The sequence below is a fragment of the Syngnathus scovelli genome, chromosome 13 (genome assembly GCF_024217435.2).
Source record: "Syngnathus scovelli strain Florida chromosome 13, RoL_Ssco_1.2, whole genome shotgun sequence".
Classification (NCBI taxonomy): Eukaryota; Metazoa; Chordata; class Actinopteri; order Syngnathiformes; family Syngnathidae; genus Syngnathus; species Syngnathus scovelli.
This window is the reverse complement of record NC_090859.1, coordinates 6,549,489-6,569,836: the sequence shown is the minus strand read 5'-3', so window position 1 is coordinate 6,569,836 and position 20,348 is coordinate 6,549,489. Positions and strand designations below refer to the sequence as shown.

The following is a 20,348-nucleotide window of genomic DNA, read 5'->3' as shown; positions in this document are numbered from 1 at the left end:
CACAGCCAAAAGCTAACATAATTTCGTACAAAATGACAAAATTGAAAGAATGAGGTACGACAGTGTATGTCCAAGATTGGAGAAGAATGTTCACAGGAAGGTCACGTGGAGATAAAACCAGCAGGTGCCAGAGGGAGCCAGCCAAGGACTCGGCCAAAGATGATCGCCAAGGCCGAAAGACAGGATGGAAGACAACAGCCCCCACACACACACCGAATCGCCCATAACCCGCACCCACTCCCATGGCGAACTTGCCCCACCCCAAAGACTCATCACCCATCAAACTTGGCCTACACTGGCATGTGCAACTGATATAAGCTAACCAAAGAACCTTGAACGTTGCCTTTTCTGAATGGAGACTTTCCGCTCTTGAAGGGCCCAGCGCTGTATTGTACTTTCCTGAAAACTGAGCTTTTTGGACAAGAATTGTGATTGAACTCAACCAACCTGTGTAAGTCTAATTTCTGCTTCAGTGTCTTAGCATTTCCCTAAATCTGAAGAAATGAAACGAGCACGCATTGAGTAAATTGGATAACAGGTGATTGGCAATGGCTTTTACCGTGAGGCGCAGATAATGCACTCCCTAAATTGTGGACAAAATCCAACACATCTTTCATTTAACTGGCAGACAAAATCCCCAAATTCACGCTGCTGTGTCATGTGTTATAGTACAAGATGAGTGAGCCTGTCGGGGGGGAAAGCCATGCAGGCCCGAGGCATGACCTAATCTCTTCTATCTTTCACCCATAAGCTTGAGATCCTTGCTTTCTCCGAAACCATTAGCCTTCCCGTCACTGATAAAGATTTTTTCTTTCCTTTTCCCAAATCGAACCCTGCACCGGTGAACTGTGAGGCGGATGAGCTAAATGTAATTTATAGGAAAAATTAGGCGACAATCAAATATATATACTGTCTGCTAGGCATCTTGAAGAACTCTATTTATTCATTCTTTGGATTTTTGACAGAGAAACAGCAGCTCTCAACATTGGTGAGATACGTATATCTGGAACATGATGAAACCGATCATAGAGGTCATATTACTCTGCATTACAAAATCAGACTACAGTCACACTTAAGAAGTTGAAGTTCTATAGAGGACAAGATGCGTTTCCCTCTGCTATATAACAGAAAGATTACGCAAAAGATGAAATGAGCAGCAAACCAAGCAGCAAAACAAACAGTGTGTTGCTGAGGAATTCAGACGTAACTCACTCAGGCGCCTGGCACAGTGCCAATCTGAGATCAATTTCAGCAGGTCATGATAGGATTAGAGAAGTTCAACACAATGTAAACGCAACAGCGTGTGCACTTCTGTCACTCTATCAACAATTCTGAGAAAACAAACGCTGCTGAGAGAGTCAAGCCGCCGGGATGTTGTGTTTAACTTAGTCTAGATGGCACATTCAAATCCTTCCAAAAGATGGAACATGTACGAATCGGATTCACCTCCTGTTTCTATTTGCACAATTGAAAGTGATTGTGTGCTGTCCAAAAAAGACCAACTGAGTTCTTGGGCTAAGCAATTAATAGAAATTTAATGATTGAATGATTATTATTTCGGGCGGCTCGGTGGCGCACTGGGTAGCACGTCCGCCTCACAGTTAGGAGGGTGCGGGTTCGATTCCACCTCCGGCCCTCCCTGTGTGGAGTTTGCATGTTCTCCCCGGGCCCGCGTGGGTTTTCTCCGGGCACTCCGGTTTCCTCCCACATTCCAAAAACATGCTTGGTAGGCCGATTGATCACTCCAAATTGTCCCTAGGTGTGAGTGTGAGTGCGATTGGTTGACTGTCTCTGTGTGCCCTGCGATTGGCTGGCAACCAGTTCAGGGTGTCCCCCGCCTACTGCCCGATGACGGCTGGGATAGGCTCCAGCACACCCGCGACCCCCGTGGGGACTAAGCGGTTCAGAAAATGGATGGATGGATGGATGATTATTATTTCCACACCGATAAAAGTGCAGGGCTGACAATTGGACCAACCTAGGAAGTTGGGTTGACCCAACTTTGGGCTGTTTTGTGCAAACCCAAATTCCTGAATTTAGAGGTGGATAATTTAATATGTGAAATGCATCCATGTGAAAATGGCAACAAGGTTACAGATATTGGGAATTTCAACTGGACGTGGCCTAGAAATTCTCTAGAAAGTGACCAATCATAAATAATTGGGAATTCCTTTTCAACCTAAAGTATAATCAATTCAATATGCTCCAACGACAATACATTTATTGTTCAAACTGAAAAGCAAGTTGTCATTGCTGCTGTTTTATTTTGTAAATACTTGATACATATGAATGAATGAACGAATGAATGAGTTGATTTAAAGGACAGTAAATCATTGTCACATCATAAACAATAAGATGGTTATATCGGATTTAGTAGAAGTGCTATTTTCCATTCGAAGTCCTTCATCGGGTAGGAATCCATAAAATTGTATTTTAGTATATATATATATATTCAAGATTCAAGATTCAAGAGTTTTTTTATTCGCCATGTTTGAGCGTGCCAAACAAGGAATTTGACTTCGGTAAATCACAGCCTCTGTTCAACATTTAGGTGACTAACAACAACACTCAGGACATGTGAAGAACGAAAGATATTCTCCAACACACCCTGATCTTAAACTGATCTTAAACTCCCAAGAGGGCAAGGAAAAACTCAAAACTCCAGCTAGGGGAAATGAGAAACCTTGAGAATAGACCACAGATGGGAGGGTCCCTCTTCTTGGATGACCAGGCTGCAATGGATGCAGAGAGGACACATAGTACAAACAGTGTAGACAAAAAAGGTGTGGAAAGCGGGATGTTATTGCACAGTAATGACTCTGAGACTCTAAGAGTGGTGTGAGTTCATCAGAGCGACAGCCTGGGGGAAGAAGCTGTCTCTGTGTCTGCTGGTTTTAGTGTACAGAGCTCTATAACGGCGTCCGGAGGGGAGTAGTTCAAACAGGCTGCAACCTGGGTGCGAAGGGTCTGTTGAGATGTTACTTGCACGTTTCCTGGTCCTGGACAGGTACAAGTCTTGGATAAATGGGAGGTTGATTCCAATTATCTTTTCTGTATGTATGTATATATGTATGTATGTATGTATGTATGTATGTATGTATGTATGTATGTATGTATGTATGTATGTATGTATATATGTATATATATATGATTTATACGTTAAATCATAATCAATGTGCACATTGTTGTGCACATAACCAAGCACACATAACCGCGCGTCAAATTGATCAATTACTCCTAAAGTACAGCAAGGGCAATTAGGGACAATAAAACTTTGCTGCTTGTAGCAGAGGTCCTTTGAATGTCGTGAAGGAATAAAGTGTCTCTCAATCAATAATTATTCAATTATTCAAACTTTTTATGACATTTTGGGACTCGTTAAAATGAGTGAATAATTTGATTGCTAGTATGGAGGCTTATCTATGTATGGAGGCTTCTCTTACCCGTGTGCAGCATCCCGGAACCAGAGTCTCCTCCGTAATCAAGTAAGGTTGAGAAATATTCTGAGGTGCTCCAGCACAAGCTACTAAGACCAAGAAGTGAGAGCGTCCACTGAGGCCACCAGGATAGCATCTCCATCGTGTATTCCGGTGCCAAAGTGTGTTGTGGATAAAGCATGCGACTGTCTTCGCTGGTCTTTTTACCTGTCCGGTTCTCTCTTTTCCTCCACTTCAACCGGCAACTGTTTGACCCCTGGGCTAAATCAAATTATGAAGCTAGACAAGATCCGCCCACGTTCTCCTATGTGTCCAATTGGAACCCTGCATTTCTCCAAACGCAGCCCGCAAGAGGACTGAATAGGAGGCCTTTACCTTTTTGTTATTGTAAATATGTTTTTTTTTTTTTTTTTTAGGGTGGGGGGCAATAAATACAATTGCTATACAGACAACATGTCATGTGTGTCATAACATGACACAAATTACCCTCTCCCCCAAAGACCCCATAATGACCCCGCCCACTGAAAATGACCACGCCCCCTCCCAAAGGTGTCCTCTTTTTCAGAAACCCAAATCTGGTCACGAGCATCTAGCGTGCGTTTGTCATGCGTTTAATATCATTCGCCATAATTCCATACTTGTCCACATACCACATTGTTCAATGTCATTCCGTACAATTCACTCTCATTTTATTTCATGATTCCAAGGCATTCCACATGCTTTCATATTTTGTCATTCAGCATTTCGACACAAATTGCTTCATCTATTGTCACTGCAAAATGAAAAGAATTGGCCTCACTTTTGGAGGGGAGTTTAAATCATTGTGAAGCTCAGCTTTCTATTTCTCCCCCTAGTTGTCTCATTTCGCTTCAGATATGTTGTGTCATGCCCCTTTTTGATTGGTTAGTTTTTTCCAGTGCAGAGAGCAGGGCTGAATCGTCACACGTGCAAGAAAGAAAAAAGTGTCTTGCTTGCTTCTGATTTTTCTTCTTAACCAGTCTTGACAAATATGGCGGCAAAATCCTTAACATGAAAATTAAAAGCTGCACAAAACAAAACCCTAAACACTCTTAAAAACTAAACAACTTGTCCTGAATATGAAATCAAACTAATTACAGTTAAAAAACACAAATAAAAAACAAAATAAACACCGTGTATAATGACAAATACAAAACTATTATCATCCCGAGGGCGGTTAACTATTATTTCAAATTCATCACGACCAAAATACGAACTATGGTAAAGAAGAGTTCAGCATCCCAATCAAAAGGCACATGGAATAGAATTATCATTGATGCAAAAACTCATGAAGTCTGCTTAAATAGAAGGTGAAAACTTCACGGATCATTTCCCATCTCCCCAACACACTCAGAATTCTCAATAGAGACTCTGGCAAGTGCAACAGCGTTCTCGCCAGTGTGAATTCTCGTATGTCTTTTTAAGGTTCTCTTACAAGCAAATTGCTGGCCACAAACTGAGCAGGAAAAAGGTTTCTCGCTTGTGTGGAATCTTGTGTGCGTTTTGAACTGTTCCCTTCTTGAGAATTTTTGGCCACAAACTGAGCAGCAAAACGGTTTCTCACCAGTGTGAGTTTTTAAGTGGTATGTTAAAGATATCTTCGTTGAAAATCTTTGGCCACAAACTGAGCAGGAAATTTTTTTCTCACCAGAGTGGATTCTTGTGTGCGTATTTAAATATCCCCTCAGAGATGTTTTGCCACAAACTCAGCATGAAAAAGGTTTCTCACCAGTGTGGATTCTTGTATGAAGTGTTAGCTTTTCCTTCCGACGGAATCTTTTGCCACAATCTGAGCAGGAAAAAGGTTTCTCACCAGTGTGAGTACTTGTGCCTTTTTAAAATGCTCCTCTGAGAGAAATTTTGGCCACAAACTGAGCAAGAAAAAGGTTTCTCGCCAGTGTGGACTCTTGTATGACGTGTTAGATTTCCCTTCTGAGAGAACTTTTGGCCACAAACTGAGCATGAAAAAGGCTTCTCGCCAGTGTGGATTCTTATGTGAAGTGTTAGATTTTGACTATTAGAGAATTTCTGGCCACAATCTGAGCATGAAAAAGGTTTCTCGCCAGTGTGGATTCTTGTGTGATTTTTTAAAACTGCCTTACGAGAGAATGTTTGGCCACAAACAGAGCATGAAAAAGGTTTCTCGCCAGTGTGGATTCTTGTGTGATTTTTTAAAACTGTCTTACGAGAGAATGTTTGGCCACAAACAGAGCATGAAAAAGCTTTCTCGCCAGTGTGGATTGTTGTGTGATTTTTTAAAACTGAATTACGACCAAATGTTTTGCCACAAACTGAGCACGAAAAAGGTTTCTCGCCAGTGTGGATTCTTGTGTGCACATTTAAATGTCCCCTCCGAGAGAATTTTCGGCCACAAACTGAGCAGGAAAAGTTTTTCTTTTTTGTGTGCATTCTCATGTGTTGTTTTAAAACACTGTAATTAGCTAAATATTTCCCACACTGAGAACATTGGTTGTGTTTGTTTTGAGACTCATCATCAGCAGCAGGAGCAAGTGATGACAAGTCATCACTATCTGATGGTGAAGCTGCTTGTGACCCCACACAGTGGTCTCCATCACCTTCTCTGGTCATTTGTTGACTTAAGCTGCAGCTTGGAGGGTCCGCCCCTTTGCTCATCTCATGTTGACCTTCATCTAAACTCTTCACAGGAACACCAGTCAAAGGCATCTTGCAGGTATCTTCCTCGTCGTTTTTAATGATACAGGAGTCTTCTACCTCCTCTTTAATACAAGGCCACTCTTCCTCCTCTTTTATGGAGCAAAGAAACGTCTGCATCTTCTTTAATGCGAGTGCGCTCTGGCTCCTGCAGCTTAGGACGAATAGCTTCACCGATGTCTGAAAATGAAGACAAACACACATTATACCAATGTATATTAACAATGAAAGTTACAGTTCAAGAGAAACTGGCCAAATCTTTACAAGGACTTCTTCAATCAGCCTATCACACATGATTTCGATAGAATTCTACTAAAAATAAACAATGGAAGAAAAGTCATAATAGAAAATAGACTTGTACTAACCTACTCTGCACAACACAACGTAAGGCTGGATGTCAGGGTTTTCCAGGTTATCTTTATCGTAGGATTATGTTGGAATGCAACCTGTAATAAATGACCTAGCTGGATTAGTTTTATGCTTATGTTGGAATGCAACAGGTAATAAATACCCTACCTTGTCCTCTTTATCACAAGGTCGTAAAACATCCCCTGACATGTTTAGACTAGAGGACAAGGGCTTTCTATTCAGCCTACTCATCCCCCCACTCTGTTTCTCTTAATAAATATGCCCTTGCAGGGTGGAGAGTTCAGACCTCCATTCGAACATCGCTGCACGCACAGCAACGAATGGACTCTCCACCTGCAGGTGTCTAAAATGACTTACTTGTCTCCCGTGTGGTTCTTGCAAAATAAGTTGGAGTGAGCAAATCTCTAACACTGGAGCCAAAGAGCTTCCGGGCGTCGACGACTACAGTCCTTTTTCCTCCACATCCTTTGCTGTGGTCCTTGCAAACATTTTTCCTCCACATCCTTTGCTGTGGTCCTTGCAAACATTTTCACACTGCAATCACAACACTTGTTCAACGATGTTTTGCTAACAAAGGTTCACAACACTTGTTCAACAATGTTTTGCTAACAAAAGTGTCTTTTGGACAGCGGTGCGCAACTTATTTGTTGAAGTAATTGAATATAGGTTTTCCCATATTTCCACAATAGTATTGTTTGTTGTACTAGATAGTTTGCCAAGAAAATAAACCTAGCAAAGGACAGTTTAGTTGCATTGTTCCACAAAAAAAAATCATGGTCAAATCTTTGAGTGTCAACTTGTTTTGTTTATAACGTGAACTTAAAGCGACCCAATACGCAAAACGACATTTCATGCGGATCGGACCTGTTTTTGTAAATGTGATTACGCGTTATCTGGTAGAGTGCATGAAGGACTTAATATTTAAAATTGGGGGCATGCCTGGCGTCCTGCCTGCCTGCAAACACCATTGCTAATACTCATTGATTGATTGATTGATTGATTGATTGATTGATTGATTGATTGAAACTTTATTGATCCCGGGGGTGGGGTAATTCAGGCCCCAGCAGCATTCATACCACAGAGCGGGTATATAAAACACACAATTCAATAGGCTGCCACAAAACGGCGCCACAAAAAGCCAACAAGTGCGAAAGATAAAAGCCATCAAAGCAAAGAAGCAACAAGACAAAGGGAAAAAAGTAACAGCGGCCAACCAGCCCCCCTCAATACCGTAGAAAACCCGAAACCACACGCCAAGATCAAAGCCCAATGGACCGCGGTCGTGAATCGGTGAATCGGTAAATCCATCCATCCATCCATCCAGCCATCCATCCATCCCGCTTGTCCCCACGGGGTCGCAATCCTGAGTACTTTCCACGGTACACCATTACTCTCGGTACAGGCAAGAACTAACATGTGATGGTGGCTCATTTAAGATTCCAATATTCGTCGAGGACGCTCTTCAGAGTAGCCTTTGTGTTTACTTGACAAAAGACAGCTAAATCAAGCTAAATATCACACGGTTAGCACTGTGGTAGCTACCATAATAATCAAAGTGGGCCGCACTTCTTTACTGCAACTAAGCGGTACTACAAATAACGGTGCTAACATGATCAATTTGGTCCACAGTCGTAACTTACCTCTCTGTTACTGTGCTTAAACCAAACTCGGTTCCGTACTCTTCGGTTTACTTTCTGCTCCGTAATGATGTTGTGGTGAAGTCTCTTTGATGATCAGCTGGTCTTCAGAGGCAAACGGTGGAGTGCCCGGCTCGGGAAAGGAAAACTTTAGTACGGATGGTTGGGAAAATATTTTACTCAATGATTTCAGAGGGAATTGTCTCTCGTCCTACCAAAATGTCGAGTCCCTTTGTCTTCTCAAGCCTGAAAACTTATACCCCGCGCTTCCCTTCTCTCGGGCGCGCGCACACAAGGGCTGCCGATGACACACTGATCAGTTTGCAACAGTCACTCGGTCGTGAACGCGAAGTTGCGTCACTGACTAGTTCGGGAACGAGAAATTCGTAAAGTCCCGCCTTCATCTTTCGCTCGCTGCTGATTGGTCGGTCGCGAAGATTCACGAGTGAGTGACAGACAGCATTGCTGCTAACCCAGCCGACACACCTTTTGCCAGGGGTGGGCAATTAATTTTTCCAAGGGGCCAAATGAAAAATCTGAGTCGTGTCAGAGGGCCACACCTACGATAACTTAAACCTGCTCAATTTTCTTCCATTGTAAAATGCACTAAATTATTTATTTTAAATAGTTGGTACTGGGGCGGCTCGGTGGCGCACTGGGTAGCACGTCCGCCTCACAGTTAGGAGGGTGCGGGTTCGATTCCACCTCCGGCCCTCCCTGTGTGGAGTTTGCATGTTCTCCCCGGGCCCGCGTGGGTTTTCTCCGGGCACTCCGGTTTCCTCCCACATTCCAAAAACATGCTTGGTAGGCCGATTGAAGACTCCAAATTGTCCCTAGGTGTGAGTGTGAGTGCGATTGGTTGTCTGTCTCTGTGTGCCCTGCAATTGGCTGGCAACCAATTCAGGGTGTCCCCCGCCTACTGCCCGATGACAGCTGGGATAGGCTCCAGCACGCCCGCGACCCCCGTGGGGACTAAGCGGTTCAGAAAATGGATGGGTGGATAGTTGGTACTGGTAATTAGAAGAATGCAATTATTCTGTTAATATTTACATTAAGCTATGTGAAATTGTGGTGTAAAGGTTGTTAGGTTACGGATTCTAGTTATTGATCTGACTCCAAATTGCGATCAACACTTAACACATAAATTGCTATGTCCTAATCCACACACTGGCGCACCTAACAATTTTGCGAGTTCGTTCTGTCAAAGAGAAGACCAGGAGATCAATTAGACCAAATTTACCAATTATTTATTCCTGACAAAGCGCACTAATACAGGCCTGGGTCCCGGGTCCCTCACACTAAAACTCGTGCGTTTTTGTGACCACCAATAGACGACACATTCTTCCGGGTTGCCCAGTTTTAAAGAAACACAATATGAATATTAAAGCATGCAAAATATTGTGAGATGATTGGTCGATGGCCATCTCCTCCCCACGTCGGTGCTATCGCTGAGGTCAGGTGGTTGGAATTTCCCCGCGAAGCCGGGCAACATAGACGTGCTGTTGTTCGCGTTCCTCAACGACCTTCAGATTATCTCGTCCGGTACTCCCTGTCTGGGCCTATACACAACACTTCCAAGAAAACAAGTTCATGCAGTTTGCCTGCACATTCTTCGCCCCCCACCAATCCACACGAGCACTCTAATACTAGATATTAATATGATTATACCGAGTCTCGTCGCCCTTCGTGATGAGACCCACCAGAGTCGTGTCGTCAGCAAACTTCACTATGCGGTTGTCGCTGTAGGTCGCAGTGCAGTCATGCGTCAGCAGGGTGAAGAGCAATGGACTGAGCACGCAGCCCTGGGGGGCCCCCGTGCTCAGCGTGATGCTGGCGGAGATTTTGTCGCCAACACGCACCACCTGAGGCCTCTGACAGAGGAAGTCCAGTATCCAGTTGCAGAGGGAGGTACTGAGGCCCAGCTCGTCGAGTTTGCAGATGAGTCGCTGCGGCACAATGGTGTTGAAGGCAGAGCTGAAGTCCACAAACAGCAACCTCACATATGAGTCCTTTCTCTCCAGATGGGTGAGGGCCGAGTGGAGGGCAGAGCAGATGGCATCCTCAGAGGACCGCTTGGCACGGTACGCAAACTGGAAAGGGTCAATGTTGGGGGGGAGAACGGACTTGATGTGCTCCATGACCAGCCGCTCAAAGCACTTCATGATGATGGGCGTCAGTGCCACAGGGCGGTAGTCATTGAAGCAGGACGGTGCAGGTTTCTTCGGCACAGGAACGATGGTGGCAGCCTTGAAACACGAGGGGACGATGGCCTGCTGCAGGAAAACGTTAAAGATGTCCGTGAAGACACCCGACAGCTCCCCAGCGCAGTCCTTCAGCGCTCGACCCGGGATGTTGTCAGGGCCCGCCGCCTTACGGGTGTCAATAGCGGCAAGCGCCCTCCTCACACCGTCGGCAGAGAGGCGCAGGGGCTGCTCGTGTGGGGGGGGAGTGGTCTTCAGCGGGCAAGTGCTGTTCTGGGCGTCGAAGCGAGCAAAGAAGCGGTTCAGATCGTTCAGCAGACGGACGTCGCCCTTACAGCTCCTCGGCGCGGGCTTGTAGTCCGTGATGGTCTGAATGCCCCGCCAAAGGCTACGTGCGTCCTTGCTGTCCTTGAAGTGGGTGGAGACCTTGCACGAGAACACCTTCTTCGCTTCTTTGATGCCTCGGGACAGGTCGGCCCTCGCTGTCCTCAAGCCAGCCTCATCCCCCGCTCTGAAAGCCTTGTCCCTGGCCCTCAACAGTCTGAGGACAGCCCCCGTCAGCCACGGCTTCCAGTTCGCGCGAGTGACGACGGATTTCGAGCAAGTCACATCATCGATGCACTTTGTGATGTAAGAGGTAACAGAGTCAGTATACTCCTCTATGTCCGTCCAATCGTTGTAGGTGGCTGCCAGCTTAAACAAGTCCCAGTCAGTGGTGTCGAAGCAGTCACGAAGTGCATCGGAGGCACCCTCAGGCCACACTCGAACCTGCCTCCGAACCGGCCTGGATGCTTTTACCAATTGTCTGTATGCGGGCAAAAGCAAAACGGTGAGATGGTCAGAAAGCCCCAGATGGGGGAGGGGGGTGGCTTTGAAAGCTCCCTTTTGCGCCGAGTAGACTAGGTCCAGGAAGCTGTTTCTTTTTCAGAAACCCAAATCTGGTGACCGTACTGTTAAAAGTAATAATAGTAGATAATAAATATTATTATCTGTTAGAGATTTGCTCACTCCAACTTATTTTGCAAGAACCACACGGGAGACAAGTAAGTCCTTTTGGACACCTGCAGGTGGAGAGTCCATTCGTCGCTGTGCGTGCAGCGATGATCGAAATGGAGGTCTGACTCAGGCCTCGTGCAGGAGCATTTTTATTGAGAGAAACAGAGTGGGGGTTGAGAGTGGGGGTCAGAGTAGACAAATGGCCGAAGCCCCTGGCTGATCAAAGCACAGCAGGGGGTCCTTCACGATGTTGTGTGAACAAAACAACTTTGACTGCTTCCTCTGCAGCTAGTCAATCAGTTCAAAAGATCTTAGCACTTTGTTCTACTACTTTTGTTAAGACAGGACAGGCGAGTTTAATTATTACAGGTTACATTCCAACATAATCATAGGATCAAGATAACCTGGAAAACCCTAACATTATCCATCATCCACCACTTATCCAGGGTTGGGTCGCGGAGGCAACAGCTATAGACAGGGAAGTCCAAATTTCCCTTTCCCCAGTGACTTCTTGGTGCTCTTCTGAAGGGATCCCAAAGCGTCCCCAGGCCACCCGGGAGTCAGTCTCTCCAATGTGTCCTGAGTTATCCCCGGGTCAACTGCTGGTGGGACATGCCCCAAACACCTCTTTAGTCTCTGAGAGTGAATGCAGTAGTTTGTTGTGATGGAAAGTGAAGCATAAATACCCTTAAACCTGTTAAATTAGCAAATTACAATATAAACTTTACTTATATGTTTTTTTTCAGATTGCAAGAATTTGTGAATGCCAGAAGCTAGTGGTTGTGTTTACAACAAAATGTTAATGCTATTAAAACTTTAGACCAGCTAGTGCTGTTACTTCCATGTTTACAACGAAATGTTAATGTGATTAAAACTTTAAAAAGGCTTTTTGGTGTACTGTCTTTCTTTGTAAATAACTCGTGCGCATGTGCAGTATATACATGTATACACGTACTATAAGTATAAAACAAAAAAAAAATCACAAATTTTAGCTCATGCGGCTTATAGTCCGGTGCAGCTTATAGCTCGAAATTTACGGAGACTTGCAGAGTCTCCTCATATGAGGACGTCTTACTTTGTTGTTTGTTTCATATAATCATTTTCAGCAGTCATATTTTTTGATCAATCCAAGACAGAAGTCAAACACTGCAATATGTTCTCCTATGATCATCCATCCATCCATCCATCCATCCATCCATCCATCCATCCATCCATCCATCCATCCATCCATCCATCCATCCATCCATCCATCCATCCATCCATCCATCCATTTATTTTCTGTACTAGTTATCATATTTTATCACTGGTACAGTACTGTAAAATTATATATAAATAAATAAAATCAAAACAGACTTGGGCTAAAGATAAGATTTTCATTCTTTATATATACATATTTATGTCATGCATCGTGGCATTTGTACCTGTATGAATTTGTAGGCATCATTTCTGAAACCTTTCATTGAATTCTGTATTGTACAGCATCAAGGGCATTCAAGTTTTCATCATCATTCTTCTTTATTCAATGTTTTAGACTCATACAAAACTTGGTACATTTTGACTGTGCAGGAGACAGTCAAGAAACAGATCAGGCAGCAAAGGATTGAGACACTTTAGAACCACTCTGCAAGTACATTTCCATTTTTCGGGAGGGGGGACTGGTAGAAACAGAGACTTTCAAGTCCGTTAGGTTTACACATTTGTTGTGCAAAGCATCAGAAACACAGGCTAATTATTGAAGTCATGGATGTATTGAAGTCAAACTTTTTTTTTCATTTTTGCACATGCAAATTTATTTTAAGAACATGCAAACAGGAAATGTCCAATGGGGAAGACGTAGTAAATGACGACAGAAGACATTTGGCACCCTATTCAAGTTTGAGGTTGAAAATATTGTCTCTCTTTGAAGCACAAATCCAACACATGCCTGAAGTCAAACTGAGTGACAGTCAAAGAATGAGACAATGGTTACTGACGCAGCCAAAATTGCAACACAATTGGGTATGATAAACAATGTATGATTTTCTGGTGGTAAGGTTTGGATATGACAAAATGTGATATCACACCCAAAAAAATAATTGTCTTGAGGAGGTGCACAAATTAGCACCAATTTCTTAAGGAAAAAGGAGTTTGGAAAGGAGTTAAGGAAATTGTCATTTGTAGCAATGACGGGACACAACATCTGAGCAATCAGGAGAAAGACTCCACCCGCACTTGTAGAGCAGGACTTGATATGTCGTCCAAACTACACCACGAGTCAGGGAGCGAGCAATTGTTAAAAAAAAAAAAAAAAAAAAAAGCGAGGAAGTTGTGCTTTTGTTGAAATCAAAAATCTGTATTGGCCGGTGATCCCCAACTCTCCTCCAGCTGCCCCAATTAACATGAATTCAATATTTTGTCATGTATGTTGGCATTCACCAAATTAAAAAAAATTGTAGTAAAATGAGCTGTTTGTGGTTGTGTATAAAATGCAGTCAACACATTTGTTCCAGTAAGAACATCACTTAACCAGTAAATGTATATCCCTTCAGTTTATGTTGGTACTTTTGTACTAATAGTAGTAGTGGGCTAGTACAATTTATAATAATAGATAGTCGTGTAGTAGCAAGTGCAGTAGTTTCTAGATTATTATAAAAATGCATGCAAATCTTTGGATTGCCCTCCACATTGGTGTCACTCTTCACATTTCATCAACTTTGCTGAGCAGAGCTCTTAAAAAATGAAGCTGATTAAGATTTACCTTTGCTCATTAATGCCGCAAGAGTGCTTTAAGTATCTTGGTGGTCATAAAAGTGTCAATCATGACATTGCACAACATTTATTGTATGATGTAGTTGATGACTTTGCACTCAAAATATGCACAAGTGTTCCTCTGTATGTTAAGTTAGGATTTATTTTATTTATTTTGGTTTTGATGTTATCTTTAGTATTTATTTATTTATTCAATATTTCTTTTTATTATGCTGGTATAGGCTCCAGCACGGCCGCAACCCTCGTGGGGATAAGCGGGTCAGAAGATGAATGAATGAATGATTACAGCTTGTTGACTGTTTCCTATTAATAAAGGTTGTGAAATGGCAAGTGCTGTGGTCACTTTGTATTTACGACACATTTGGGAGGGGGAGAAGTGGGGTGGAATTAGAAGGTAAAATTGCGTTAAGGGTCTCAATTTGCTCAGACTGTATGTAAATGTGACAGTAAACCACAGGGAACAGATATAACGATCATCCAATTTTATGTACTCATAATGACAATTTAGGAGCTGAACAACAGTCATTGCAAGGGAAGGCAGCGATAGATTTAAAAAGGGTGTACAGGCATGCAGCATAAACAACCCATAGTGCCACATTCAACCTTTTTAAAGAAAAAAAAAACATTTTGTCTGTGAAACATTTTTTAGGTCTTGGCAGACATGTAAGTACCCAACAAACACAAAACAAACAAAAACCAAAACATTGGCTACATGGCTTTCCAACCAACAAACCCTAAATTCCTTGACAAAACTGCCCATTCATAAAGACGGCATCCTTCCTAATAGTACCAAAGAATTTGCAACATATGTTTAAAAACTCAAAAACAAATGTGGTTTTAGTGGCAAGGGATGAGTAAGGAAACGACAGATGTAGTGTGCATGTGGTAAAAATACATTAGGAATGTGCCAGGTAGGCCACAGATGCCTCCAGTCTTCCACACACCACCAACAGAAGAGTGGCAATCCAAATCCACAAAACAAAACGGAATATAAACCTTTAATTGCACTCTGAATCTGGAAGTAAGAGGCCTAATACATCATCATCAATCCATCTATTTTATACAGCGCTTGGCTAGCCCTCATTGGGTGACTTTGGGTAAGAGGTGGGGTACTTAAAGGAACGTGCATGTTTTTGACATGTAAGAGGAAGCCCGAGTACTCGCAGAAAACCCACGCAAGCGCCTAAAGAACATGCGCTTCACACAAGAAAGAGCGGGATTTATTCGTTGCGTTTAAATAATAGTAAATTAGATTGAGGAGTGATATTTTCTAATCAAATGTTGTTATTGTTGTCTAATCTTTGGTATACAGTGATCCCTCGCTACTTTGCGTTTCGTTTATCGCGGCTTCACTACATCGCGGATTTTCCCCCCCAAATTAAAAAACAATTTAAAAGTCAAAGTAAAACTTCTAAATTGAGGAAACGTGTCTAAACTTTAGGACAATGTAGTATTGCTCCAAATATTCATTTACATTCCTTTAAAAGTCCGTTTTCGCATGATAGCACGATTACGAATTAGCATATTTCCGCTAACTCGTTAGCCTGCCCAGTACTTCTTGTTGGTGACCGTACTTCGCGGATTTCACTTATCGCGGGTGGTTTTTGGAACCAATTATCCGCAATACACGAGGGATTACTGTACTTAGTTCGTCAATACTTCAGCAGTGGTCATTTTATTGGATTAGGGGTCACAAGCCGATTACATTCTAAGTACTGCAAAAGGCTACCAATTTGATACACACTTCTGAAACAATATTTGCTCAAATGACATGTTTATGATTTCTCACAATAATTACCAACAACAATTTAATAATGTGGTGAAAGTATAAATATCAATAACCAACAAGATGCAAAAAGATGATCACGATTACAACATATCCAGTAAATCATTGTGACCACTGTGACTTTAAAGAGCAGTTTTTTAGGTGTACCGTTTGTATAGAAATTATTCCTCCATTCCTCTCTTTTGTCCATCCTGTGGGCATGATAGAAAAGTATTAAGAAAAGGATGAGAACTAAAACAATAAACCAAATATGAGGTTCACCTGTTAGAGCCAGAACAAAACAAAAACAACAAAAACAAGTATGTGGCTTTTTTTTTTTTTTTTTTTTTTAATAGAATCAGCTCTACTGGAGGACATTTGTTTCTGACTTGAGTTACAGTTTAAAAAATGGCACTTTTGTCCTTTTGGAGACTGTTTCTTACCAATGGACTGGCAGTGTGTTTGAAGAAGGCAAATGCTTACCACACACCCTTAAATAAAGTACAGACACAAATCGACATGTTCAAGACCTCGGCATGCACTACATCGCTGACTTTGGATCTTCAGTGTGGGTTCACCAACTACAGGACTCAGTATATAAAAATGTTTTTGGGATTTTTTTTTGTTTTGTTTTTATCTAGACCATTACAACAGATCCAAACAGCTTTAAGTTGTCCAGTATTCCTCACCTGTGCACATGCTTGACTGTGTGTTCAACACAGATCATCCACTCAAAAAGCCAGACTACTGCTCACATCTTGTAAAATGAGGCACTTAGTATTCGGCCACATGTTGTAAAATTGTTGTCCAAGTCCCTGCGTGCACCCCCAATTTGAATAAAGCTTGGCCATGGAAGTGGCTCCTTTGTTGTTGTTGTTGTTTTTTTTGCCTCAAAGTGACACTTGCTGATCTTTGCATTAATAATCAGAAAAGTTCTAAGACCGACATAAGATCATCTTGGTCGATAATGACTCAATTCCATCAGATGTTTGGTGCTAGCAAGTTCCATCCATCTAAACCTCCGCCTTATTTGTCAAGACAAAATAAAGCATCCAGGGAGACAGAGAATGAGGCATTTGGATTGTAAAACATAGCTTTTCCAAATTTGGGCTTTTAAACTTTAACACCACTGGCCAAGGCAAAATATTGAAGGGTCTTCAGAATCATTTTGTAGGAAGGGTTAAAAAAAGGTTAGAAAAAGTCATCATTTTCTATCCTTCCACACTTCTCTGTGTTGGAAGGAGACACTGCAGTGGACCCCTTTAACAGCACTTTCAACTGGCTAGTTTTCACTTTACCTCAATCCAAGCCTGCTAGCCTCTGACCAGCTCACGCGACCCGACAAGAGCAACACAGACAAGCTGCTCCTTCATCAGTGGATAGGAAAACCCTCTCTCATATCTAAGCACGTTAGCACCAATCCTCATCCTCTCTCTCCCTGAGGCTTCCTGTTCCTCTGCTGTTTGATGCAGAATTTACCCCAAAGGTGAAGTGGTACCCGTTAGGTACCACATCTGCACGCTCTTGTGTGGCCGCCGCTGTGACGGGCACAGCGGCAGCATCATGGGAAGATGAGGTGGTTGCTGAGGCGCCAGCTCTGGCAGAGTGCGATAATACTTGACTGCTAACAGCGTCCTGGAAGTCCTCCATGTCTTCCAAAAGCGCTTGTTGAGGAGCTCCCTGCAGCTGATGGGCTAAATTTGGATCAGAACCAATGCAGGTCACCGGTATCGGGGAGCGGTCAGTGTCCCCGTGCAGGCGCTCGTGTTCTGAAAGGCCACGGCTGACACGAGTGTGGTGTCCAGCCATAGTGGTGCTGGCAGCAGAAGAGAGGGGGGAGGAGTTTGCAGTCTTATAGGCCACGGCAGGACGAGGAGTGAGGGGTGTTTGGGGGAGCTGCCTGCGACCACGACCCGATGTGCTTGAACCAGATGGGGCGGCTTTACCCACAGTGCTACCATACTGAAGGAACAAAATAAACAAAATAAATTGCCTGATGTAAAAAACATAATTGGGAAAATGCAAATGTGTAATTTATACAGAATGAAATTGATGCTCCTAGCATTTTGGCTCGGATGCAGCAACAAATTTACATTAAATTAATCTCTTATTGCCTGCCTGTATTTTCAAAAAAGGCTGAAGGATTCAAAATGCCAAATATTGGTGCTGATAATTGGACAATATTTGGTCTATCCTGAGTTTAGAGTTTCTATACCTCAGTTTTACGCCTCCCACACATTCTAAACTCCAGAGACTCTTGAGCATATATGTCAAACACAAGGCCCGGGGGGCCAAATTCGGCCCACCACATCATGTTAGCACCAATCCTCATCCTCTCTCTAACTAAGGTTTCCTGTTCCTCTGCTGTTTGACGTAGAGTTTATCCCGTTAGGTACCACATATGCACACCCTTGTTAGCAGGAGGTTTGTTTTTAACCAATGTGCAGCACTTTGAGCTGCACATTTTGATAAATCAACGTTGGTTGATTGATATTACATGGCCCCCAAAGGCAAATAATGTGCGTCAAATCAATGTTTCTTGTTAAAATACAAAACATGTAAGCAGTCTTCCCTTTTAATAAAAATGAGATATTGCAATAATTTTTTTACAATTTTACTGTCAAAATTTTTTGTGTATCGGATTCTGTTGTGTACGTATGTGAGGATATGAAGGCCCATCCATTTCTATTTGTCATTAATGGCCCCGTGAGGGAAATCATAACTATAATGTGGCCCACAACAAAAATGAATTTGACATCCGTGTTCTAGAGTGTGTGGCAGCCGTAAAACTTTTGAAAAAAAACTCATGGTTGCTCTAGTACATTTTTTACAATTCACAAGTGGGTCTGGAATGTAAGCCACAAGATAAACAGGTATTTACGGGACTGTGACATTAGTACACATTAAAAGATGTGTCATTTAAAACTAACAAAGAAAAACGTATTTGGAGATTTTGTATTGAACTCTATTTCAGCATGGAAATTAAATTGCATAACATAAGACAGTACGATGTTAATTTTTTTAACAATTCTAATTTTCTCTGGTTACTTTTACAAACGTCCATAATCTTGCCTAAACGACACAAATAAGCATGTTTGTTTGGATTTTTGACACCATTTGTTAATATAAATAAGTGAATGCATGTTTCAGGATAAAAACAACAGACTTCATTGTTTTACCAGCAATTAACTCACTTGTTTAAGGATGGCGGTGTCTTGTCCCTCTCCTGGAGATGTGGATCGGCTTGGACCGGCTGATTTAGCGTGGCTTGTCTCTCTAGAGCCATAACGCTCGCAGGAGTAGTAGCGTTGTTTCTCGCCTGCAGAGGAATGATGCCTTCTCTCGTGCGGGCGACTGCGGTCACGCTCCCTTGCTCGTTCTCTAGACATACCTTCGGCCGAGGGGTCTGTAAATGAGAAATAGACAAAATCACAAAAATGTAGCTTCATCTTCCTCTGTTCTTTAAAAGTAATCAATTTTTTTTCTTGACCTAACGCAATAGTCTAACTTTGGTTATTGCGGTAAAGTTTTATAATTTTCGTACTTCTTAGGATGACCTAAAGCTCCAAAATTGTGTACTGTACATATTAGGGGTGAAACGATTTACTCACACCCCGATTCAATTTCAGGTGCCGATTTCGATCTTTTAATTTTTTTAATTTTTGTTCATTTATCACTTTTTTTTATAACCAAAAGATGTTTTTATTTTAAATGTTTTGTGCTTGTTACAAACAGTAACATTTTGGAAATGATTTGATACAGCCTTAGCATGTACATATATTCAAAAAAAAGAAAGTTTTCCAAACCATAAATTCACAAACATATTTTGGGAAAAATACATTGCTAAACTTTTGAGTATTGACAAAGACAATTTGTTCACACCTGTAGTTCATCAGTAGGTTTCTGTGTTTGAAACCAATTAGACTTCACAAAGTAATCATGGAGAGAAAAAAAATTATTTAGCTGGACAAATAGATCAAATAAACAGAAACACTTTCAAATCTAAAGACTGGACACTGGAATGTAAACATATGCTTGAAATAAAGTCATCAACATTCAGTGGAATTCTGTTGGTTCAAAGCTGGACTTTAATGTTTTTTTTTTTTTTTTTTTTCCTCCTGCAAAGTGCCCCGAATGGTCAAAAGGTTGCTTTGCAGTTGGTTCAGCCATGTTTATAAACTTTCATCACACCCCGATTCACACTACCTAAGCCTTAAGATTAGGTAGCAAAATGCAGTCGGGCTGGATGTTGACTTGGATTTTTCATATTGTGATTTTTACTTTGCTGTGAATTATATGACATAGATGAGTAACAAAACATTCTGCTTCTCAAGGAATTGGCCTGGGAATAGACAACGATGCAAAAGAAAACAGATGTCCCAACAACCTTTGAGTCTGGGCTGTACACATCTGATGTCCAGTTGTCCTATTCACGAACAAGTGTAAATGAAGTCTGAGGATCACCAAGTGGATGATGGCGGCAGTCATTTCGAGGCGGGTGTAA

At 42.3% G+C, this 20,348-nt stretch overlaps 2 protein-coding genes and 1 pseudogene across 6 annotated transcripts in view; all 3 read right to left on the bottom strand.

The window, feature by feature from the left end:
- The window catches only part of LOC137840852 (collagen alpha-1(XI) chain-like), a 31,013-nt gene extending 27,068 nt beyond the window's left edge, over positions 1-3,945 (bottom strand). Inside the window, exon 1 of the mRNA XM_068652733.1 lies at positions 3,444-3,945. Within this exon, the coding sequence (XP_068508834.1) occupies positions 3,444-3,618 (175 nt within the window). The 5' untranslated portion in view covers positions 3,619-3,945. The remainder of the gene's footprint in view (positions 1-3,443) is intronic.
- An 87-nt stretch (positions 3,946-4,032) lies between these two features.
- On the bottom strand, positions 4,033-8,501 carry LOC125979218 (gastrula zinc finger protein XlCGF57.1-like; annotated as a pseudogene).
- A 4,326-nt stretch (positions 8,502-12,827) lies between these two features.
- cacna1bb (calcium channel, voltage-dependent, N type, alpha 1B subunit, b) overlaps positions 12,828-20,348 on the bottom strand; it is a 123,040-nt gene continuing 115,519 nt past the window's right edge. For all 5 annotated transcript variants that reach the window (XM_049737145.2, XM_049737144.2, XM_049737146.2 and 2 more), the window contains 2 exons: positions 19,039-19,250; positions 12,828-17,806 (listed from right to left, as the gene is read on the bottom strand). In XM_049737145.2, coding sequence (XP_049593102.1) covers positions 17,255-17,806; positions 19,039-19,250 — 764 coding nt within the window. In that variant the 3' untranslated portion in view covers positions 12,828-17,254. The remainder of the gene's footprint in view (positions 17,807-19,038; positions 19,251-20,348) is intronic.